Source organism: Aulonocara sp. 'chitande type north' Nkhata Bay, linkage group LG10, assembly GCF_057382095.1.
Source record: "Aulonocara sp. 'chitande type north' Nkhata Bay isolate Kocher_YH1m ecotype deep benthic linkage group LG10, A_spYH_male_GT1.1, whole genome shotgun sequence".
Taxonomy (NCBI): Eukaryota; Metazoa; Chordata; class Actinopteri; order Cichliformes; family Cichlidae; genus Aulonocara; species Aulonocara sp. 'chitande type north' Nkhata Bay.
The window spans coordinates 35,511,093-35,536,469 of record NC_141353.1 but is presented as its reverse complement, the minus strand read 5'-3'; the positions used below and the strand labels follow the sequence as shown (position 1 = coordinate 35,536,469).

Here is a 25,377-nt window from a genome sequence, read left to right as displayed (position 1 = left end):
TGGAACGGTCCCAGCTACAGCGCATGCGCCAGAAGTTGCTGCCGCAGACAGCAGTGATTCGGCAGCACAGGGCAACGGGAGAAAATCTGTCCGTTTTAAACCATGGCGACGTACTAAACGATGCCTTTCGCAGAGGTAAACGGAGAGTAAGTAGTTGTATCTTTATAACACGCCTGCTGTCCGACACCGTGTGACGTCCTCTGAGAGTGTGGCGTAAATATTAGGAAAGGTTGAGAAGGCAACAATGGGACTGTGTATGTTTCAGACTGGCTGGCTAGGTTAGCTAGCCAGGAGCCTGGGCAGTCAGCTGGCACGCTGACTGGTAACATACAGGTTTATAGCAACTGTACTGCTCTCCTGCATTGGCCCTGTATCTACTGTAAAGCTCCCATCAAAGGCTTAAATCTCTCTGATACTCAACTATGTTTTAGTTAGAGGGAAAAGCCATAAATTCTCGATTAGAGCTGATGATAACTGTACAAACTGGGCTTATGTTGTGTTGTGTTCAGCTGGTTAGCTAGTTTATATTGTGCAATGTGACAGCCACCAGTGCGGATTAAGCTGAGCTGTATTTGCCTGCTAAAGTATCATCGTCATCATCATCACACTCGTATGTTCACAGATTAAAAATGTCATCAACAATGATGCAGGTAGTTTTGCGCCTCATCTCAAGCTAAATCGTAAGTGGTTCTCCAATAAGAAGCCAGTTGCGGATGAAAGTTACAAGTTAGGTTATTTTATACTGCTTGCTACCTTCAAAGTTGTCTACCCCTGGCTAGTGTCCGATATAATCATGAAAGCGTGCAACCATTTGCCAAGATTTAGAGTCTCGGCCGTCTCCACTCGACTGTACAGATGCTGTGCGCCCTCCTTGCTCTCCAGGCGCGTCTGCAAATGGCACCTCTTAAACATAACGCCACGGGGAAGTGTTTCCACCTGCAAAAGCAAGTGTTAAAGGTGATAACAAAAGGTTGACGTCACCGAGCTCATCCTGATCCTGCCGCACAACCTCGACCGCTGAGGAGGTGGAGGAGGAGGAGGAGGAGTGCAGGAGTAGTTTCAGAGGACGAGAACAGCTTCTGTTTTTAATGCTAGCACGTCTAATGGTTCGTGTCTGGAAGGAAAAGGTCTATCTCTGATCAAATTTCGGGTATCCTAAGGGCGCACTTAACTAATGGGATCATATCGACGTTTCTCCCCCTCCGAGCCCAATCTTTACACGGCGGAATGTTAATGTTGTCACAGCCTGTCCGTGTTGTCTTTGGCTGCTCTGCTTTTATTGCTGTAATCGGTCTGTAATGTCATGGAGCTTGTGACGGATTTGATTAAAAGGCAACTCTTCTGTTCTATGACTGACCGGACTATGGAAGTTATCTGCTTTGTGCTTCACATGGTAAGATGATAAAACTGTGAAATATCCAGCGATTTAAAAAAATAAACTAATAAAAGTGTTTTGTCTACATTTGCATGCCCCTTTGAAATAAAAAAAAAAAAAAAAAAAAAAAAAAAAAAATTATATATATATATATATATATATATATATATATATATATATATATATATATATAAAATAATAATCTGTCGTTATGTAAAAAAGCCTTTTATCTCTTCTTTACCACGACAAAGGTGGGACTGTCTAGTCTATAGCAACGAGGGAAGGATGTGCTCTGTGATATCCAGCGCTTACTCAAACAAGAGCCTCACATTACTTGCCCAGAAGTGCAGTTTTGCAATGTAGCTTTCTTCCTCTATATTTTCCAAAGAGCGGATAATTAAATTTCAGACCTTGTTGTCGGGGAAACTCGGGGGGCGCGGGGGGTGTCCCTAGAACTGTATTTTTTATTTTTATTTTTTTTGGCAATTATCGTGTAGCAGGAACCCTCTTTGCATTGGGATGCTATGTTTCCCAGCACAATGAAGCTTAATTGGGGCTCAACAGCAAATTAATATAAGGCCTCTGCCCATCTGTAAAATGCAGTTCACCTCTAATGACAGCAGTTATGTCAGTGAATATATCTCTGTGTGTGTGCCACTGGGTATGTGGTTGCTTCTATTTAGGTCTCAAAATGACGTGTTTGCTCTTAGTTATAGAGGCTGCAGATAAGTCTGGATGTCATGAGCGCATGGTTCATTCGTTCATGTCACGCTGGTCAGCTCTGTAGAAAATTACAGCGTTCCAGCAAATTGAAATACCACTTGAATGTATGTGTTAATTAGATCTCTGCATGCCTTTTCAAAAGTGTCTCTCCTCCTCTGCCCATGAGTCATGTGCTGACTCTTTGACCTGTCACCACAAATCCTGAGTCTTTGCTGAGGGCAAACTGAAAGAAAAGCAAAGTTTTTTTTTCCCCCTTTTTTTTTTTTCACCTTCCCAGCCAGCCACTGACAAATTTGAACATATTGATCTACACTAAGGGCAGAGGAGGGCAATTTCCTCTAAAGTACTTGTGCAGCATCTTGGCTGCTATTGCCTCTGTTTGTTGTGGCCCGCAGGTGACGTAAAACTATGGCATGGGGGGGGGGGGAAAGCTACATATTGTAGAGAACACAAATGATTAGAGGCTTTAGAATAAGTCGAGTGTGATTGTAATGCACGCCTACGCAGTTTTCCAGACGCTATTCTTACACGTTGTTCTTGCAAACACATGGCAAAGCAGATATTAGTGAGTGATGACTAGCTTCACAAGGTTCAAACCAATCATTGTGAGCACCTTACACTGAAGCCCAGATGGTTTTGTGTTGCAGAAGGTTCTCCATTCGACAGCCAAACTGTCTGATTCCCAACATTAGGCTTGTTTCAGACAGCAGTAATAAGAGGATAACATCAAAGCTCTGCTTTATTTCTGAGAGACTTCAGAGCAAGACTATGAATAACAGATCACAAGGTACAAAGAGTGAACCAGAGAACTTAGGCAGCTTTTATGTTTCAGCTGTTGTTGGGATTCACGGGGAGCTCATTAAAACACATTGATGAGGAAGAGTCCCGATCCTCTGATTGTTGACTGTGAAATTGCTCAGCTAACCAACATATTTTTGATGCAATGATTTATCTGTGCCGGAATGAGCCTCTTGGCTGATGCTCATTCAAAGCCAGTGATTTGATGTAGCATTTTAGAGACTGTACTTGAAATGGAAATGTGTAACCGTGTGCTCTTCCCCCAGTGCAATACATGTGTACCTTTCTTTTTTTTCTTTTCCTGCAGGGTCCTGTGTATGTTTAATCGCTCACAGGTGTTGTCAGTGAATTTTATGCCCAGCATATTTTCTATTTTCCACACCTGATCATTTTAGATGAGAATGATTTGTTGACTAGTTCCATTTGCTAAATAAGGCTGCCCCTCTACCCAGGTGCCAGGCAGAAGGACTGAGATTTCCTAGGTACCATTGATCTTTCCGCCAGCTCCACCTTTCAGTCCTCCCATCACCAGGGCAGCTGTCAGCCCACACTCACCCACTCAGCCACCCACCACTTGGAGAAACTCTCTCTGAGGCCACCCAATGTCTTCTCAGCTGAATGAGTCTGGTTTCAGACAGTGAACAGATGTTTGGTAGCCTCTGTGAGAAAGTCAGGAGACTCAGTATGTGGGTCAAACGCAGGTCAGACTCAGCATAGAGAACTGCAGCCACATGATACATCCAGATCAAGTGTTTACAACATGATGGGCAACTTCTGGATATCTCTGAGAAAAGAGACTCAACTGCAGGACTGAGGCTGTGGGTCAGCTGTTTGCATGGTATTCAGTTTGGTTCATGTGGGTGCTTTTATTTTGTGCAGTGACCGCAGGCAGTAGCCTTCATATGAAGATACAGTTTGTTTCTTTGTTTGCTGCATTTTTGTGCATAGATTTGCATGCTAGCTGGCAGGTCCAATTAGGGTAACAAAAAAAAGAAAAGAAAAATAAAGCCCCACTCTTGCTTGGTAGTTTGCATAATCAGCAAAGCCGAGCCCTTAAGCCAGGGAGTGATGTTACAAACACAAGGAGCAAAGGGCTTTCTGAAACTGTTATGTCTTCAGCTTGAGGGTAATCATGGACAAATCTCTAAGCCTCACAGTGCCATTCACAGCAATAACAACAGTTAGTGCAGTAGGACGAACAGGGCTAGGTCTAGGAGAGCATCTGTGTGATCAGGCTTGTCAGAGGCATTGCAGATGACGGGGTTGTTTATCCACCTCCATCTTCACAGGAACAGCAGAAGAGCAGGGCAGATACTGTTATCTGTTTATGGCACAAGAGAAGGGCATCTCAGTTGGATCACTGACCCTCCACGGGCACTCTCCGCCTCCTAGTACCAAGCGCTGTCTAATAAGAGGTCGCCAGACGAGTCCCATATCACTCTTAAGTGATCCTAATAGATGCCATTAGCATGTCCACGGTTATTGCTGCAGTTTTCCACTGACCATGCCAACTGTACATGTCAGGGCATCATTATCCACCGACAGGGAGGCTCAGAGTCTGACTCAAGTCTGTGGGGTCAGAAAGAATGCCACAACAAAGCAGCAGTGAAGCTGTAGAGGATATCAAGTGGTGGGGATATAGGGGAGAGTGAGCTCAAAGTGTCATAGTTGGCACAGACATTAGATAAAGCTTAGCTACAAGAGGATTAGAGAGGGAGGAGATGTAAAATGCTCTCGGCTAATTGGGCTTTATTTTTAATATTTCAGAGGGTTCATTAGACACTAAATTGGTGAAGTATTTCAGCTCTGTCTGTTGCCTGAGAGCCTTTTTCGGGACAAGCTTTACAACCTGAATAATGGCATAATTTTTGTTAAGGCCTGGTCATTGAAAATAGCACACTGGTATATTAAAATTCTCCCTTTTCCCCCTCCTGTTACAAGGTTAGATTTCATCTTTTTTGCCCAAATACAAGCTTAGTTGCAGGCCTACATCTGGGTCAGTCCATTCTGACTTCATCTACTTGACTTTTGTTTTTTTCCTCTATGTAATTTTGAGCAGGTCACAGTTGCCTGAAGGATATACTTTAGGGTATCATACAGTTGTCTTTCAAACTGACAAAGCAGTGAATGACTTTGACAGTGGGTATGGGGCTCAGAGACTTGGTCTGGGTGTTAAGCTCTGTGCTGGAAAGGGACGTAGGCTGTGCTGAGAGAGCTGTCGAGAGCGGTCAGTGCACAGCGCTTTGCCATGACCCTCCACAGCTTATCATCAGTTACACCACTTCTCCGGGCCTCAGTGTGTGGGTGTGTTTTTTCTGTGTCCGTGCAGCGTGCTGGAGACAGAGTGGTGCTTAGAATGGGGTCCTTTATAACCTCCTAACCCTCTGGTCCTGTTTGCTTCCATTGTTGGCCACAGTGAATGGTATCTCCGTGCCTTGAAAAGTAACCAGATGACATTCTTCCTGTTGTTCAAAAGGGCCTGGGGTTCCGTTGTAAAAAGCATCTGAAAGGATAGGCTAAGACTGTGACCTTCAGAGGCTAATCTCTGGCATGTCATTCAGTGCCTATTTGAAGCAAATGCAGACCTTTCTCCCTGGTAGCAACGCACCAGTTCAAACAAAGAAATTCCTTATCAGTTTTCAACACTTAGACTTTTAAAAACAGTCAAGATAGTTTTGGGTTTTTTTTTTCCTTCTCCATAAAGGAACCAGAGGATGTTTTGTAGCAGCTGAAGTGAATCGTTATTCCAGACAGGCAGTGTGTCTGACACCTACATTGTCCAAACAGTCTCTTCAGCCTGTGACTGAGCCCTCTGTACACAGACCTGTGGCATCAGCAGCCCCTCTGTACTGAATGCTGAAATACCGCTGCTGCTGTGAAAGCAATGGGGATGAAATGCACTTAGTGAGACAGTAAACATCGGTGAGCTCTCAAACTATCTTACGTTGTTTATGTCTCCTCCTCTCCGGTGTATTTGCTGTGTTCAGCTGGCTGAGTTTCCTGGAATGTGCAGAGATGCAGTTGTCGCTCTGTAGGGGGATGTTGGCTTTAATCACAGTTCATAGTTCAACTCTGTAGTTGGACTCAACTGAGCAGCAATCAGACAAGAGTCACATTATTCTTCTGAACTGGAAGACCACACTTGATGTAGCTGTTTTATTATGAAGTTTGCTCTTTGCTCAACAGATTCAGATCATTTTTCCCCTCTTGTATATGAAGAGTTTGAAAAATGAGCTATTTAAACTTTGAACCACAACTATTGCATTTCTGACAACACTTGAAAGGGAGCAGCCTTCACAGCATAATACGGTACTGCTATTTAGTTGTAAAGTTTTACTTTTCATGACTCGCTCTTTAACAGATGCTTTTAGTCCACACCTAATGAGACTTTACCATTCATCTATTCAAGGGGATTTGCTTTTCAGCAAATTCACTTTAGTGGCATTGAGCTGTCTTTGTGCTTGTCTAAAAGATCTCTGAGAGCAGGCCTCCCATTGCAATGTTTCGTCTGTGCTTCATGTGTACCACCTGTATGGGGTTAAGACTAGGGTCAGACCTCTTGCAGAAGTCCATTGTCTGGGTTCCCGTTTTAAGCTGGATTGTGCTAAGGACTGACAAAAGGAAAAAGCTGTCAGGTTTATAGGGCCTCTTTCGTCAGGCATCTTTCAACAATAAATGATTGGCATATCTCCTGCCATTTCCCCCTTTTGTTTGCGGCCATTGAGTTTGAGAGCAAATAATGAAATTGACCATTACGTGCGATTTGTTTGCATCCCCTGCCCGCGTCCCTGAGCACATGCGCACACATAAAAAAAGGGAGGTTGTTTACAAAGGAAGCATTGGATTAGAAAAGGAAAATGCCAACTTTTATCATGCCACTGCACAAGCATTTTGCATTAGTCAGAAAATATCCCCTGAAGTAGTGTAACATCCGCAGAATGTGATTGAGATAGAGGGGGGAGACAGGGTGGGAGCAAAGGAAGAAGGGTGGGCCACAATTTGAAAGGCATACTTGAAAGTACTTGCAGTAAAGAGTCCTGAGGCAGGTCATGTTGCTGTGTGACAGAAAAGCATTCGTCTTGCTGTGTATCTGACGTCCCAGGGTCTCATTGCGAGGGCTTGCCTTCTCTGCGTGTCAGCTTTCTGTAATTAATAGCCAGTAGCCCGCTTACCCCATCAAGGGACCAGGTGCTGCTTAGATCTGCTCTGGCATGGAAAGACGGCAGATAAGCTGGTCGTGGGTTTTACAGTTATCAGGATAAAACCCACAGATGTCACCAGCCTCTCTATATAACTCAGTTGATTGTGTACATATAAACACAGTTGTAGACCTCAAACAAAGGGATGAATTTTAGTGGTGCACCGCTGATGGACGGCTTGTTGGTAAAGGATGCGGTTCATTTAGTCTATTTTGTGTCAAGCACCATTGTGCTCATGTCCTGTGCTGTTTAGCAGGACTTGCGGCCCTGACAGATTGCCATCCCGATGGGGAGATTTACCCAGCCAGCACTGCCAATGGCACTGACACCATCATTAGACTTTGATCAGCTGCATTCTGCAAGGGGAAGAAGAGAGAGTAATATTCTTGATCTAATTACTAAGAGACATTTCAGGCAGTGTAATGTGTGATTTAACCTCTTGTCAGGGGCTATAAAAGGAAGCTGGGTTAATCTTCCTGGCAACCTCTTTTCCACGCAGGGGAGAGTGCCTTTAAATTTCCTTTTCCTAGGAAGCTACTAAAGACCAGCATCCCAGTGTGGTATGCTAGCACCACTTCTCCTGGCCTTCTAGTTGACATCTCTCAAGGCGAGAGTTCTGACCTTTGAATGTTCGCAACAGCTGGTTTGCAGGAACTCGTGCATTTGCAGAATTGCAAGAAGAACAAAAAACCCTGTCCTTTGACTTCTGTATGCTTCCTCCAAATGGATTGTTTTGCAGCCTCCTTTGTTACTCTCCCTCGTTCTTTTGCTCCCTCTCCATCACCACCCACACACTGCAGCATGAAGAGTGCAGGGGACTTGATTGAACAAATAGATTGTAAGTGGAAACGAGGGGTTTGGGTTAATCAGTCAAACATAGTTAAACAATTCTTTGGACATGAAGGGATTAGTCTTGCCTGCGTTGAGCTCATCAGAACCAATTCTTCCCAGTGCTGGCTAGGCTTTTAGGGCCAAGGGCCATGGCCTCTCTGGCTCCATGGAGAACCACACACGCACCCCTCAGCATGCTCCATTGCCTCTGAATGCCCCACCACTCTCCTCTTCCTTTGTTACAGACTACAATTGGAATGATGGATTAGCAAATTAAATGCAGACCTTTCTATTCATAGCTATTCTCGCTTAAAGTCTCATTCACTGGATCTATCACAAACCTGCTTTAAAATGGTTACCAGGTTCACTCCATGTCTTCTAATTCCTTCACAAACATGTCTTTTACACTTAAACATTTTGTGAGAAAATGGTCCACTGACTTTTTCCCACCATAAAGGGCTCTCTGTATCTTGTTTTTACAGGATGACTTCCTGTACGCTTTCTTCCCTCTTCTTTTTTTTTTTCCTCTTTTAAACTGAGTGCTGATCACACTGATAGGAAGTGGCCCTGATATGATGATGTGTTGGCAAACGCAGAGTGTACAGCTGCAGCCAGCCTGAGCCTGCTCTAAATTAACCGTGTCACTGTCTTTTCCATGTTCCTGAGAGCTGAGCACTGACCCTGTTGGCCCATTCATATTGCATTTTTTCTGATATCATGTTATTTCACAGTTTTAATTGATGAGATAAATGGATTTACTCACTCAAATATAGGTCTCTCTCATATATATACATATACATATATACCCTGATGGTAAGCGCATCATGGACAAAAGTAAAACAATGTCAGATGTGCCACGCAATGCTCAATTGGTGGGAACTAGTGCGTTAGCGCAGTTAGCTTGTTAATGTGTTGACACCGTCCAGCCTCACGCACGGGACAATCCGTGTTAACGGAGATTTGCCGCATTATGTCATTTTAACGAGATTAACGCTGACGGCACTAGCGGGAACACAACGAATATGACTGCACATTTACACCGACATCATCCTAGTGCAAAGTCAAGTGGAACCAGACAAAAACAACAAGCAGGCATGCTACAAACTTTACCCGAGTCATTTAGACAGCACATGATTCTCCTTATGTGGACCTGTGACAAAGTGGCTAGGACAGAATTCATTTGCCATTTGTCACTTGCATATATTGTTATTTTGTGTTCCGTTATCCTATAGTCTATCATAATGCTTTAATGTAAACACAGCACATGCAACCTTGGCTCTACATACTATCCCGGGTCTGTTTGTGGTAGCATTGGTTATATTCATTTCATCTGTGCAAAGGTACTTAAAGCTAAATGTCACTTCATCATTAATTGATTTGGATTCTTTCATTTGTTTATGTAGTTTGGTTATACTTACCACTGTTTGTTCCTTTGAGCAGGTCCTATGTGTAAAACAAGTATGTCGGAAGGGCCGCCCCAGTACTTCCTGATTTTATAGGATATGATGTCACTGATCATGTCAATTGGGTGTAACCAAATGAAGGGGTGTTTCTTTTGTGTAAAATTGTTTATTTCATTTAAAATAACCTAATGAAGTGAAGAGATTGACTTTTCAAACTGTTTAGTTGGGTGAATGAGTTTGTTAAGTGGAAAAATTATTTTATTCCTGTTTCTTTGTCTAGACTGTGTTATTTAGTCTACCCTGTTTTCCCAATGGTAGAGGTTAATGAGATCCAGGTGTGAGTGGAATTCTGTATAAAGCAGGTGAGATTTTGACTGACAGGTTCTTATGTTTTTGTGAAACAATTGTTGAAAGGCAACGCCAGAAAATAAAGAACACTTAAAAGAAACTTGAACAGTCTGCAGATGCTGTCTTCCTATCACTTTCCATGCTGCTTATGTTACGCTACTTCACAGAACCTGATATGTGTAATATGCTGCTGAGAATATGCCCCAGAAGAAGCGTATAGTATAGCTTTTATTTTGGAAAGAGCCATTTCTCTGTAACAAACTCTGTTTTCCAAAGATGAGTGATTTCCCGATCAGATAGATTATTTTTATTATTATTATTTTGATGTTTCAGCAACATTAAATTTAAAAGCTTTTTATAATTTTAATAAATGACAAATTAAAAAGGCATGAATATATATATATATATATATATATATATAATATTATTACACACACACACTTACTTTCTTGTCTGTTTACCACTGCCGCAAAAACATTGCTTTCCTATCTCTGCTTCCTCTGTCCCACAATTCGTCCTCCAGTGCAGTGTGGGGGGTGGATTGCTGTGCTCTGTAGAGACCCCAATTAGCAGGACAAGCATGCCTGTTGAAGGTCACTCCCAGAGCTTTGGTGTGAGAAAAAAGGAGGGCTGGGCCAGTGAGAAGTAGCTCTGACAGTGACCGGGCTGAGACTCAGCTGGACCCCAGAGTTCTCACACAACAACAACACTTTTTTAACCTTCTTAGCAGTTTGCATGATGTTAGCAAAAAGTGGCTGAGGGTTTTGCTAAAGGTCAAGTGTTCTCGGTGGATTGTCATACTATACTGTGACCATATCTGAGAGATCCATTTGTCATTAGCTCCAAAGTCCCCTACTTCATCAGCCCGTGTCTGGTGTCTGCTATCTCTGCCTGATTGATGGCTCTGTCCTTATTGCAGGGAACTGGGGTCGATGGCAAAAAATTTGCTGCTGGGTGCATTAATGCTGTGTTCAGTGGCATAGACCTTTGAGCACGCCTCATCAGTCTTGAATCATTGCACGGCCACAGGAGATCTGTATGAGCAGGCATGATGCAAGACAGGGAGAGAGGGGGAGCTAGGGACAGGAAAAGGAGTTTTAATCAGCTGGGTTAACTCTGTTACTCACATGACCCTATGTCACTGCTACAGGAGTATACTTAAATATTTTAAGCTTCAGAAGCCAATGCCAATGTTTACCAGTTTTCAATTTATTTGTCATGTTTTTGTTGTGATTTACTGATCTGTGCTAGGGGAAATGAAGAAATCTCCATCGTAAAACATTATTTAATGGCTTTAAAATATTTTTGTCTTCATTGCGAAATCTTGGAACATTTAACCAGCTTAAAATCACAGATAAATATCAACCATTTTCATGATTAATTGGCCTTTTATTTATTTATAATCTCTGTCAGAACTGTCTGAAATGGTTAGAAGGTAAGTTAAATCTGCTTCTTTTCATCACAGAAAAGAGCAAACTAATGGTTGCATGTAGCAGTTAACGGTTTCTTTTGCAGCTGAATTTTGCAATTCACTTGCAAAATAAACACATTTGTCTGTGCAAAACAGTATTAACTTCAGTATCTGGCTGTGTTCAAATTCTGAATTAAAGCTGCTCAGTGATTTAATTTAATATTCATAAAATAGTCCTGTGTTTGATTATGACATTTAGCCTGTTTGCTTTGGTATTGTAGAGATTGTTGATTGTTTGTATAATAAACCAGTACCTGTGTAGGAGTAAAAACTGTGGAGCCATGACAACACCAGTATACACCAACAGAGTGTGTGTAGGCTCACTGTCAGACAGGCAGACGGAGGGGCCCTCACAGCCTGGGAGGGCCAGATGTTCCCATGCAGACACAGAGGTGATATGTTTGCCATACTGGGCCTGTATTTGCCTGGCTCTCCACAGAGTCACCGGCTGGCTGCCCGATACCCCGAGCTGTTGTGTGCTGGGGAAAGAGCTGGGGTGGAGAGGCACGCACATAAACTCTGGAGATGAAAGAAACCTGCAAATGTCTTGTGTGTTGCCAGGGGCAAAAGAAGCACCTCTCATACAGTGCTGTCCACTGGAGAAAGAGCTGCATTTGCCTTCTTTTTTTTTTTGTCCTCTCTCAGATGACCACCAGATACGAGAAGGGCTGGGTTCAGCATCGCTGGAAGGCCAGGCTGAATGTTAGAGCTGCTATGGAGGCGGCTGACCTTCCCAACCTTTAATAGACACTGGAGGGACGTAGATTAGCCTTTACTGAATACATATACAATGTTGTTTATAACAGGGAAATGGCTATCTGTTTTTGACGTGTATGACAACAGATCTGGTCGTCGCCACCAGACCTGCAACTCTTTAATCTATTTTTACCAGCTGAACAAGTGGACGGTAAAAACCTGCATTTTCTGGCTTTAAAAGCTGAAACATGTTGCAGTGTTTTCCACACATTGCCTTTTATAAACCAATAAGCAATTAAACAGCATACAACATACCAGAGTTTAAGATGAAGCGCTAGTTCACTAAAATTCTTTTAGAGGTCAGTGTTTATTAATTGCAGCATGGCCCTGAGTTATTGAAGCATCTAGATTTTTAAAATTACTGATATTCTTTCACCACTTGGTGCTCACAAGTGTTTCACAAGCCACACTTAAGACTTTAAGTTATCTAAACCAAGCATGTGAGAAATGCGACGGCATTAAATAGGAAGAATTCTGGTAAACACAGTTGTAATGGAGGGCATTAAAGCAGAATTGTTGACGTGAGTTTTCCCGCAGAGTTGGATCAGGCATACGTCTAATTAAAGTTCTTTCTTTATGTGTTTGTACTGGTGTCTATACAGCTCATATGGGAGAGAGGCCAGTTAGTATAATGGCACAGTGGATAAATCTCTCACAGCAGGCCTGTGTAACACTGGAAGCTGTTTTTGTGTGTTAAGCCCTTTTAGGATGATTTGTGAGAGTCAGCGCTTACACAGTTCTGCTAAGCAGAGCTGCTCTGACCCTGCACCCCCACTAAATCAGTTCAGCCCTTGCAAACAGGCCAGAGCTGGTTAATACTGGGTCAATAATATGGGTCTGAGTGGGACAAACACACAGAGACTTAACTTTTTTTCCCTCTCTTAAACACAGCATACATGTCAATAATAAGGCAGTGGATATACAGAGGAGGTCATTATTCCTACAGGGGGAAGTCACTAGTGCATATGTATGTGTGTGTATGTCGTTTTCTTTACATGTTGTGTATGTGTATGTGAGAGAGAGAGAGAGAGCAGGAGAGAGTGAGAGCTGGGTGAACAGCTGCATTGATTTGGTTTTGTTTGCTGTCTACTCAGAGCAGAAATGTAAGCCGTGGGAACACCTGGAGAGTGGGGAAAATGGGAGAAGAGGTGGTGGTGGTGTCAGCTCTGCCCCTGGCTCTGTACCAAGCATACATGGATGCACAAACGCACACACACACACACCTCACATGTGTGAGGGCAGCCTGGGATCCCAATCAGCAGCACTTAACAAAGCTTTCCTCTTTCTGCCTTTAATCGCAGGCTCAATTTGTCACTGGGGTGTCCAATTTCTGATAAGCGCTTTGACTGAGAGAGGAGAGGTGGGGAAGAACACAAAATGGATGCACCTGCTAACAAATGAAATCAAACCACTCCATCTTCATTTCCCCCCTTTTCCACCAGCTGGAACAATGCTGCCTTGCTTAGCTCTCGGCACATTAAGTTATTTCCCACTAACTGGAGTTATTTCCCCCCACTAACCAGCTAGAGGGCCTGGCTGACTTGCAGTCAAATAGGTAGCATCGCCTGATCCTTTAATGTCAAATTCTTCCACACTGACCATCCTCCTCCTGCTGGCTGAATATTGTTTAGTAGGTCCCTCCTTTTTTTTGGTTTATAGCTGTAAGATGGGAAAAGTTAAGGATGAGACGTTCCATTCTCAGATTTCTGACCATCAGAGTACTTCGTGTAGCTTTACTTGTGAGGCTAAGTATGGAAGTCAATCCTTTGAGATATTTTGAGGTAGGTATTGAGGCCAAATGGCCCAATTTCCTTGCTGACGTGCATTGTCATTTGTGCGTGTTGGGACAAGTTCATTGTCGGGCTTGTTATTTTTGTGCATCAATATAATTGTTTTGTACACTGAGTCTAATTGCAGTATATCGCATTACTTTATCCTGCTTCTAAGACAACTGTGCAATTTGTTACAGAGCCACATACAAAGCAAGCAGCTTGAAAAAAACAGCTGCCTCAGGTCTGGTGATTTCTATCACTTGCTGCACATACCACAACAAGCACACACTCACAATACACAATACTGCATTCTACTCTAGTTAGTGTTGGTGTCTAACCATAATATTCCAGTCCGGTACCAAAGCCCACAGTGTAACATCTGACACAGCAGCATGTGACTCAGCACATTGTTGTCTGGTGTGATGTGAGGATATGTGAAGATAACACAGATGTGGTGGCACCAGTGAGGAGATGAAAAGAGCGGCGATGATAATGGTGTGTTTGTGTGAGCGCTGTATCTGGTTGTGTGATCTGATGGTTACCAGAAGGCTGGATTAGCATTGGAGTTCTTGCAGCTATGATTCTTAAACTTTTCTTCTTCTTTATTTAGGACTATTGTCAAGATGCTACAGCCTCACTCTGGTAGCACTCGTACTTCCTTTTTACATTTGCTTCCAAGCGATCAAGTCAAATGGTAATTGCAGCACCGAGCAAAGACGTGGCCAGTATTTGAACCTTATCACGAGTGACTTTTGAACAGCCTCTCAGTAATTTAAATACGTGCCAATCAGAACTCCTCTGAGCTGAATTAAAACAGTTAGGAAATCAATTCCAATCTCCAGTGTTGCTTTATGAAATCTTTGCTTTCCTCTTCTTTTACTGTATGTCAGGTCTTTTTTTCCCCTCCCTCAAGTGTTTTAAGAGTCATGTCTGAGAATAGGCTGGCTCTTTCCTCACTGAGGCATGCCCAGCTTCTGGCTGTGCTCTCGATGGATTTGCTGCAGATAAATAAATAACTAGGCTGGCACCCCTCACTTTGGTTCCCCTCTGTTTTGGCAGGCCATCCACACTGCATTTTCTATCAGGTGTAAACATGTCTGTCAAACGGCGCAGTCAGGGGCCCCAGCATTTTGGCATTCATGACGCCATGCATGCACCGCTGCCAGCACTTTCTGTCTGCCCGTCTGACCTTGGCCAGCCTTGACGTGGCTGAGCACACTTAGCTCTACCTTCCACTTTTGTAGAGCTCTTGGGGAAGCCAAGCAGGCTTAAGTGGCTGTTAGTGAAACTGACCCCAAGTTGAAGAACGGACTTTGGCTGGCTGTCCTTGCAGCAGTTATGTGGTGGATGGGTAATGACCATGACATAGCTGTGGCATACATATCCTAGCTAGACCAGGACACTTGCAGGCGGATACGTTTTCATTCTCTCATCTCGCTACCATGTCGCTGTCATCATCTCCACTGTGACGAGCCGTGGTCATCATCCAAGAGGCTACGAACTACTGATGCAAATACAAAACAGGACAAATGGGGTCAGCCTGATAAGAGAAGAGGCCTCTTACTGTCAGGGTTACTGTCCTTTTCTCAGTTTCATGGTGCACAACTTCTCTAAGAGTCTGTGTTCTCATCCTGAAACCAACCCTCCATATCTGACACCTATGCAAAGATTTAGCCAATCCAACTGTGGACTGTGCAGTATTCTAGGGGCATGCTGCCTCTCTCCGCTCCACATCCACCGTCTCACCTCGGGGAACTGTCACTCTTTCATCAGTTAGTTACTGAGCATTCATACCGTCTCCCAGTTGTTTCACAAACCCCTCCCTCCCTCTAAAGAAGAGCATCTTCAAGTAGCTGTCTTCCTCTCTCCCACAGTATTGCAGCAGTTTCCTTACTTGACAGATTTATCCCTGACACACTCTTGCAACTTGGAAACCACTACTTTACAGACTCTCAATTTGTGTGCAAGTTGAGTTTGGGTTGGCTGTCTTCTCTTCTGCTTCTTCTTCTTTCTTTTCTTTTTTCTTTTTTTTTTTTTTTTTTTTAACCCTCTGCTCGTGATCAGAGCTATCTCCCACTCTCTCGCCCTTTCTCTTTTGGCGAGATAACACTCGGGGTTGATGAGGGGATCTCTGCTAACTGAAAAGCAAACGGCCCATCCCGAACGCCTCGGGATGTGCTGGAGTCATCAGGATCCATTGTGTGAAACTGTGAAACCAGCCTGTCATAGCCTAACACGCCCGTGTCCCTCAGCTAGCAACAGCAATCCTTCCTGCCTCTGTTGTTTGTGCAGCCTGATGGGCTAATGAAGGCCATACCAAAGTGTTATTTCTTCCCACCGTGCTCAAGAGCCAAGGCTTTTTCCCCTTTCTTTTGACAGAATACTCTGGTTTGGTATTCAAGGGTAAAAAGCTGTTCTCATCTTCCTGCTCTCTTTTTTTTCTTCTTTCTTTACCTCCTATTCAGACTCAGCTTGCAAAGAAAAGTAATTTCACTCTTTCTGTCCCTGAGAGAATCAACACAGTGAAGTTGCATTGAATTCCTGCTGCAACATTTTTTTTTCTTGGCTCTATTTCAGACCCATAACCTGGGGGTAAACATGCAATTAAAATAACAGCAGCCTGCTTTCTCCACCACTCTCTTCTTCAGCTGTTAGCGCAAGCCATGTACAACATGGTGACTAGGCTCTCCTAATTGCTTTTGCTCATAATTGGTATAGAAAAACTGCTAATATAATACCAGCATCCAAACATGCTTTCTCACCTTATTTCCCCGACCTTCCCCCTCCTTCATTGTATTTCTGCACAAATATTGTAGATGTCTGCTTCTAATTAGCTTATTTTCTGTGACCCCCCCCCCCCCCCCCCCCCCCAATTTTAATATGCTATGCAATTAGCCTGATGCTATTTCCAAATTTCTAACAAATGCAGATTATAGTTGATGGAGAGGATATTGATCAAAACAATCAGCACATAAATGCAGTCAGCTGGTCTCATTTCCTAAATGGCTTCCATCTATCCTCTTCCTCCTTCACTTCTCTGTAATCTTTTTTTTTTTCAAACTTTCAGATGGCTTTCTATTTCTCCTTCCCCAGTGAGGAATGAAAAGAAAATATAGGTCAGCTTTTATGGGAGCAATTTGACACATGACACAAGCCATGCGCATCACTTGCTCAAGTCCTGATTTGTCTTCTTGCCTTTATTTGTCTATAATGAAAGCCGCACAGTTATTCACACGCTTTATTACAGTTCTATAAGTAGCTGGTGGAGACTTGCCGAGTCACGCCCCCCCCCCCCTAATACTTTGAGAACCCCGTAGTGTCTGTCTGCACGGGGCTGATAGTGTGAGACGCCTGGCTAAACTCCACCAAGCCAATCCCTGCTCCACAGGCCTTCCCAGCTGGCTTGGCTGGGCCTCCTTATACGCAACTGTGTTTCCACTTATAACAGGAGGGGCTTGTCTCTGTATGACAAGGACTATTAGGTGATTAGGGTAGATATTTACCTGAATGGATGGGCAGCTTGAGGGTCAAGCTCCCTGTTTAGAGTAGGCTAAACCCCCTGGTAGTTACAGGGCAATTTGGACAGCCAGCAGGCGACCGAGTCATGTGTCCAATTACATCCTGCAGAGAGGCACCTCCAACTATCGCGAGCTTGGTCCCTGTCTGGATCTGACACTCTGTCAGGTGTATTCGTGCCGCTTCTGATACAAATAGTCTGAGTGTTGGGAGGGGGGGAAAAAAAGAAAGCCTCCATGGGGGTGTGCGCCTTTGTAGAAAGTGCCACTGTTTGGCGTGTGATGTATATTTGAAGTCACTGTGGCAGTGGTGCTGAAAGGCAAGTCAGTAAACGTCAGGCTTCTGTCTGTCGGGTTTCATGTCCGCCTGCTCTGCGCTACAAAGCAGAGCGTCAGCTTGGGCATTACCATAGGCTGACCTTTGTTTCTGCACTCCCCACTGCACACTTTTCTGACATTCAGGGGCGCTGTGGGGGAGGCAGGAAGGGGGTGGCCTGTTGGGTGGTTGGGTTTTTTTGCATGTAGTGTGTTGTGTGTGTTCTTACAACAAATTAACGGACAGTTATGTGCTCGGTTTTGTTTTGTTTTCCCCAACATCATTTCACTCTGCTGCCACCGTTCTGCTTTTGAAACCCTCCTAACAAAGACACTGCTGTATTTGATATTTAGCTTTCCTCCACACCAAACCTGCCTGTTGTCAAAGAGATTGCTGTTATCTTTCTGTGAAATCTTGGCATCCTGATAAATGAGAGAGGGCTGGAAATCTTGCCTGCTGACATCAAGGCACCATGTACCTAAAATCCTTCCAAGGCCAGAGGGAAAAGAATAACATATCAACCCAATTAAAGTTAATGCATGGTGACACGCTGAATTGAGGGCAGGGATTGCAGCCATATGGCAGTCCAGGCTGTAAATCAGAAGGCACAGGAAAGGGGAGGAGGATGAGAGGAGTGGGAGCAGAGGCCAAGCAACAGAAAAGGTGACGCAGTGTCAGTGCGGCAGAACACCCCCGAAATCCTCAGATCCATCTCAGAACTGCCCCCTCCCATGCAGCACCCTAAGGTGCAATCCCCTCAGGTGTCTGTGTAGAACTGGCAGCTTCATTAAGGCTTGTTTTTTTGTTTTGTTTTTTTTTTTTTTGGGGGGGGGGGGGGGGGGTGTCTCTACTTCTTGCTGGGAGGATTTAAATGAGCTGTCATCCTGACCTTTTTGAGCTCCTGCTTTTTAAAGCAAGTTCAGCCCCCGCCACCCCTCTACTACCACCCTAAACCCGGTACCCTTCTTTCTTCCTTTTCACCTTTCTCTCTCGCTTTGTCACTCTTTCCTCCACTTGTCTCTTCTCCCCGCAGGGGGGAAGACACTTTTAAGCCATCACCCTGCGGCAGACAGGCATGGCAAGGTTGTTATGTGGGTAATTGCCTCTCTCATAGACGCTTGTTTGTCTGCGCTCACTTGCCACCCTCCTCTGATGCCACACGGCAAACGGGGAGGGCACGGACTCTGTAGACTTAATTTGCTCCCTGACTGTTCTTCAGTGCTGATTAAGCAAGCATCTGTGGTGTTTTTGAATACAGCAGTAAGCCAAGTGGAGCATGGCTAACGTTTTCTCCCTCACTGTTACATCAAATTATTGCACAAAGTGGCAGACATTTATGGGAGCCGTAGCCATGTTTATTCATTTCTTTCCACCCGTCCCTAGCTGACTCCATTGTTTAATGTCCCCGAAATAAGGGCCTCTTTGAGGTCTGGAGGACTGCAGTATCGATCAGAGACGCACTAACTTGTCAGAGCCAGGCCTCTTGAGTGTGTTCTTTTTGGGTATACAGGAGTCATTAATTTCCTCTGCCACGGTCTGATAGTGGCAGAGAATTAAAGTGTGGGTAGCGGGGTCCAACTAGGTGACTAACATGCAAGTCGAGTAGGAGGAGGGACTGAGTCGATTTAAAGCTGCCAGTCCCTCAGGCCCAGCCTGCCCGTTTTACTTCAGCTGTTTGATGTTTAATTGAAGTTGTTATTGGCATCAAATGTCACCTTACCCGATGCTCCAGGTGTGAATCAGTTTCTAATTGAAAGGTAACTATGTCTCCCTCAGCCCCGTGCCTCAGGGGACTTGCTACTGAGTTCTATTTGCCTGCACCCAGCCTCTGCATCGACAGGCACCATGTGCTGCCTTGGAGTTATGTCTGACCTCTCCCTCTCTTTTTCTCTCCACAGTGTGAGGAGAAGTGTGTGTCCCATGTTGCATTAGTGTCTGTGTGAAATGCTGGCCTGTCTGCCAGGGCCAGGTGACCTCCCCCTCCAGCTTCTCCCCCACACGCAGATGAACACTGGACTTCAGAAATGTAAGTACTGCTCTCGGGACACACATGCACACTGTTAACTACCACCACCACCACCACCACCACCATCATCCCACACAGCAAACCAAGCTGTTACAATCCTGCTGGCCGCCCCACATTAGATCCCCATGCCAACCCTGGCCTGGATCTCTTCTGCAGCTCTGTGTTAAAACCAGAAAGAGTGAGAGTGAGAGAGAATATTTTAGTGCTCCAGGACCATAGATCTGTCTTCAAGGGAAATTAAGATGAACCGCACCATTAATTTGCTGATGAAAGGCAAACCGACTCCCTCCCTCTCTCATCGCCCCTGAGGATCTGTCTGTCACAAGAGTGTGGTCCTGTGTGCTCACTGCAACATTGCATGTGTTTGAACATGAGCATCTCAGCTACTTTTCACCATCAGGAAGAGTCAGTTACTGTCAGACTTGCAGACAGATTGCGGCTGAGTGGTTTTGCCCCGATGATCTTGTAATGTGGGTGAATTTAAGAAGCAATCTGCTGGCCCGGTTTAACAGCAGAGTAGTCAGTGCCGGCCCGCTGAATTCAATGTGTTTGAATTTTACAACTGCTGAAAAACTTGGACACTTTTGGGTGTCAGCAGCACAAATGGAGAGTCGAAGTCAGCAAATGCCAGCGAGAGCGTAGACTTCAGAGGCTCTGACAAGTGATGATGAAGGAGAAAAATACACAAAGAAACAGTAGATTACCGTTCTTTGTTTTTAAGAGTAAATATATTCACATTTTGTTATGAATTGCACAGTTTGTCCATTTGATGCCAGGTCACAGTCATACTTGCCTTTTGTTTCATCTTCAGTTAGTTTTTTATACCCAGCAGATCAGTCACGTCTGAGACATTATGCTCAATACTTTTGGTCAGCTTTATTTACACAAAACGTCTTGGTCTCCTTTTCCTCCTGTCTCCTCCCTGAGCTCAGCTCCAGGCGTGACCCATTTCTACTGCCCTTTTTTTTTCTTTTTCTTTTTTTTTGTAAAATGCTCCAGCTCATCAAGACTGTAATTTCAGAATCACAGTAATCAGCCAACCCCCAGGAGATCGGCAAGCGCGAGGGAGTCTGCTAAGTGCCAGCGTCTGTTGCCTCACTCAGGCAGGCTTGTGACATGGTACAGCCATCAGCCAGACTCTTTCCCTGCTCTTCCTTTATGTGACACACTAAGACAACTGGAGCTCAATTTGTTTTTTCTGCTCAGGACTGTAATCCATTTAGGTGATGGAGTGTGCTTCCCACAGCCACGGCCATTCCTAGAAGTGTAATTCCAGTCCTCTTTTTTTTTTTTTTTTCTTATCATTTTCTCATAATGCTTTTCATCTGTTAGTCAAACAGGCGCCGACCCGAATGTCATGTGAACTGTATCATTTTTATCAAAGTGCCATGAAAAAAGTGAATTTGAAAAGAAATAGGCTCTCTCTGGTTTGCCTCTTTTACCACCCATAATCTATCACCTGTAGCTCACCTCCTGCATGTTAGCAGTCTTAGCAGTTGTCAGGCCTGAACCCTCGAGTAATGCTCCACCGTCTCCCTGCTGGCTGTCCACAGAGTTCACTGTCTCTCCAGAGCTTCTATCGCTTACCCAGCACAGAAGATAATTTGACAGCTTGACTCCGTGAGAGATGTGCTCGACTGCTTTTAGGTGAAATTCATAGACTGGTTGTTACTTGAAATCTTTATTCAGTGCACTGACAAGTCCTTGCAAAAAAAGAAAAAGGGGGGAAAAAAAGCTCAGATGGGAGGTTTACATAATTAGCTCCTACTTGTTTTGCTATTCTTGAGCTCGAGCCTTTCAGCTACTCGGTGCTCCCTAATGCCGAGTCTTGTGTAACACAATCTTGTCTTTGACACTTTCCCACCACTCAATAATCACCAAGAGCTCCAAAACGCCAGGCTGGCTGTGCCCTGCCTCTCCTCCTGCGGGGGAATCTGCGCACTGGAGAGTCATTTAAAGTTACGAGCTTGCAGGCTGCTGTCAGAGGCAAGGCCAGGGCAGCTGCTCTATTTATCATCAGGGAGTGTCTGCTAACAGATGACGGCTGTGAAATGTAAAGACTGTCGGAGGAGCAGATCAGGTACGCTAAGAGACAGCGGGTCACGAAGAAAACTGCTCATCCTCCAGGCAGGATGACTCAAGTACCAGGAAGTGGCCCTTGGTCCTCACATCTCACAGGCAGAACAAACTGTGAGTACAGCTGGGCCACTTGGCTGATTCTCACATCTTAGTCCCCACTGAGATCAAAAGCAACCTTCTCTTCCTCCTCTCCTCATAATAGTTTTCATTTTCTTTGAAGGTTATGCTCTCTTCATAACTCGGCAAAAATGTAGGGAGGTCTCTTCACGTGAGAAACCAAACTCATGTCTAATTTGATGCCGAAGCTTCAGACCTAATTTCCTGCTCTTGTGTGAAAAATGCAATTTACAGCAGCATGAGCCCCTGCTCCCTGCTGCTTAAACCTTGTTCAATAAAAACAGTAGTTTGAATAAAAGAAACCCTAATTAGTGCCTGCTGACTGTGCACTTGTGTTCCAACTAGCTCGCTTGCAGTGGGATAATTAGCGCGCGGCCAGACTGCCCTCTTTCCCCTGCTCCCTCCCTGGAAACGTGCTTAGCTGGAGATCTGAGAGATGATGTGCTTGCAGCCACCAGCAGCCGCCTACAAACTTCACTCATATTCCTCATTAACCCTCCCTTGATGCTTTAAGCCCTTCAACTAATCCAGGTTCCAGGTTAAGGTTGAAATGCTAATAAGCTACACTTGCTTACTAGAACCCATAATCAACAGCTGCCAGGAGCCTTAAGCAGATGTAAACAGCGAGAGGTCGATTTTATCCACTGTTAGTGGGGAAGCTGCTCTAAACAGTAATTTACCGATTTCATTACACATTTTACAGCGGTGCTGTTAAACCCTTTATCCTGATTTGCCTTTTTTTCCCTCCGCCCTCCCCAAAATGTCAGCCTAAGCTGTGTTAACAATGTATAATCCCTTTTCCAATTTAATGGATTGGTCACTTTCCATTGGCAGTGCTTTCTTTGCTACTTGCCTGAATCTTACAACTTAAGTATAAAACTCATTACACAAATGCCAGTGGCAAAGAAATAACACTGTAGGCAGTTACATGTCTGTGGGTTAGTATTTTTTTGTTTGTTTTAATTTTTTTCTTGCTGTAGATTTCAATCTAAAAGAAACAGTTGTCTTCCCCTGCATAGAAATATGAAAAAATACACTTTTTCTTGTCAATTTAAGGTTTTTATTAAAATTGCATGTATTTTACCTTCGTTCTATTTGGATCTCTCATGTGAACTAGTCTAGAAGCCTGCACAGAAAACATGAAGTGATTTTGCATTTAGATGTGCTGTAGTTATTAAAAAGCAGGGTTATTATTTTTATTTCCATCTCCTTATTTTTATTTGTGGACATCTATTAACTCCAGTAATTTTGCATGACCTCAGTGCCATTCATCTTCTATCTGAAACAACAAGAAAACCAGCTCTCTTGTGAATGGCTGCGTCTCTTTCAAAGATGTCGCCAACAACAGGTGGGTGTGGCTGCTTCATGCTTCAGAGTGTGATTGGGATATCATCGACTGACATCACACAGAGCCAAGAGTAGAAAAAACACTCAACTGGAGCATGCAGAGCAGTTTGAAGCCTGATTCGTGGCTCACGGGGATTACCTTCATGTGTGCTGACATTCGTGTTTTTAAAACTTTGGCCAACATATATGACAGAATGTAAGGAAAAGCATAACATTCTGTCATGCTGTGCACAATCTTGGTATCAAATAGAAGATTCCATCCCCGTAAAATGATAAAAGATGTTTTATTCATCGCAACAGATGATGTACTCACTTCCCACCCACTTACAACCCTTTCTACAGCTACACTGACATGAGGTTTTGACAGCAGCTGCAGACCACGGAGGCTGTGCCAAGATCTTCCAAACTGAACACAGAGAGCAAACAACTTGCATTTATTAATGCATACTCCTTTATACTCTTTGCACTCTGTAGTAAAGGTAACCTACTAATTACTGGAAAAACGGAGTGAGGTTTTATTTGTGTTATGATCAAACTTCCTTTGGGTTTTTTTGGTTTTTTTTGTTTTGTTTTTTGCAGGCTCATTAATCATTTCCTGTATTTGACAGGTGAAACCTCTGCTCATCATGTCTGTGTGCTCCTGTGTAAGTGTTCATTTATCTGTGTTTGCTTACCCTGGCATTTATTCAGTGACAGACATTAGGCCTCAGTGATGGTGGGTGTCAAGCTCCAGCTCTTTGGCCCAGACCCCTGCATTAATGAGGCTGCCATCAGCAGGCTGAATGCTTAGTTACAGCCGCCCCCTGTGTGCCGCCCTATGCCGGCCCCGCACATCGCTGCCCATTGTTTCCTGTTCACAAATAAAGCTCGAATTAATTAGCCAGTTGGCACAACTCTTGGTGCCGCCGTGTCAGCGCCCTCCATTCAGCTCCGTGCCTCATCCCACATGTCCAGTCCTCCCGCTGTGAGACCATGGCTGCCTGAAACCGCAGACCTCTGCCAGAATTTCAGACTTTTAAAATTACTGCTCACTCAACAACAGAGGAGTAGCCAGTGTGCTATAAAGACGTGTTTTACTTGAGCTGAAAATCCCCCCCCCCTCCTCAAACAGGATGAAAGAGGGAATTAAATGGAGCTCAGAGACCGGTCAGAGCAGCGATTCTCTTCACACATCGGCTCCACTCATGTCCATCAGTCAGAGAGGTGTGGTGGAAGTAGGTCAGGCTGGCAGGGCTGAGGTGATGGGGGTAGCATGGTGGAGGACAGCAGGGACAGAAGCCTTTTTTTTTTTTTTTTTTGTGGAAGTGAGATCAGTGTGTTAGAAAGATGCGAGCAGTCACATCCACCGAGGCTGAAAATGGACACAAGCGGTTGTTGCGCAAGCCAGCACCTGCACGATCCTGTCACAAATTTTTTAAAAGGAGCTTCACGCATACACAAACACACAATCGTGCTCACATTGTCACTTTGGCATTGTTAAATTTAGCCACAGTGCTTAGCAGGTGTAACAAATGTCTGCGAGCTGAGGCCTGGGAGGTGTTCCCACAGATCAGAGACGCTGCTTCTGTGTCTGATTACTTGTCTGCTGTCATGGAGCTGTGCTCTCTGCGTCTATCTCGCTCTCTCTTTTTTCCTTCTCCCCTTGCCAGCCACAGGGGACCATCACAGCCTTTTTTTTCTGTTTATCTTGTGATATTTTTTTTAGTAGCAAGCGGCACAGCCCACCCCTCAGATGCATTCTTATTCTTTGCCCAGATAATGCGTCAATTAAGGCCACTAAAAGCTCCTGACCTCAAAGTCCCCAATGATACCACCAAATTGGATTTTAGACTGGGAATGTGTCGGCACCGATAATTCTGCAGAGACTCAGATTGGAAATCTTTTTCTTTGAGACGGGGGGTTTAGGAGAAAAACAGGCAAGTATGAAATATGAGAGTGCGTTCCAAATCAAGTTCACTCAGCTACTCTGATTTCAACTGATGTGCTCTTTTGTGCCATATACATTTCTACCTGAATTAAAGCTGGGGTAGGAAACATGTTTTTGGCATCAGTGGTTTAAAAAAAAATCTATAATAACCTTTCAGCATATGGTGATTTAAGTGAGTTGAAACTAGACTCCTGCACCTATTCTGAGATCTGTTTTCATGCTCTAGAAAATCTAGGCCATGAGGAGAGACTGGTAGAAGGTAAGTGGTATAAAGGATAAGAAGTAAGATGAATGAAGGACTTTGACATGGGAGAGCACAGCATGAAGACAAAAGTTATCACTAAGCATATCTCAAGCTTCCTCTTCTGAAGTTG

The 25,377-nt window shown here is 44.2% G+C and overlaps 1 protein-coding gene across 3 annotated transcripts in view; it reads left to right on the top strand.

Moving 5' to 3' along the window:
- Window positions 1–16: 16 nt before the first annotated feature.
- fam222ba (family with sequence similarity 222 member Ba) overlaps window positions 17–25,377 on the top strand; it is a 30,379-nt gene continuing 5,018 nt past the window's right edge. The window contains exons 1-2 of one of the 3 annotated variants that reach the window (XM_086309718.1): window positions 17–146; window positions 19,406–19,533. In XM_086309718.1, the coding sequence (XP_086165844.1) occupies window positions 19,452–19,533 (82 nt within the window). In that variant the 5' untranslated portion in view covers window positions 17–146; window positions 19,406–19,451. The other 2 variants (XM_086309719.1, XM_086309720.1) reach the window with 2 other exon arrangements.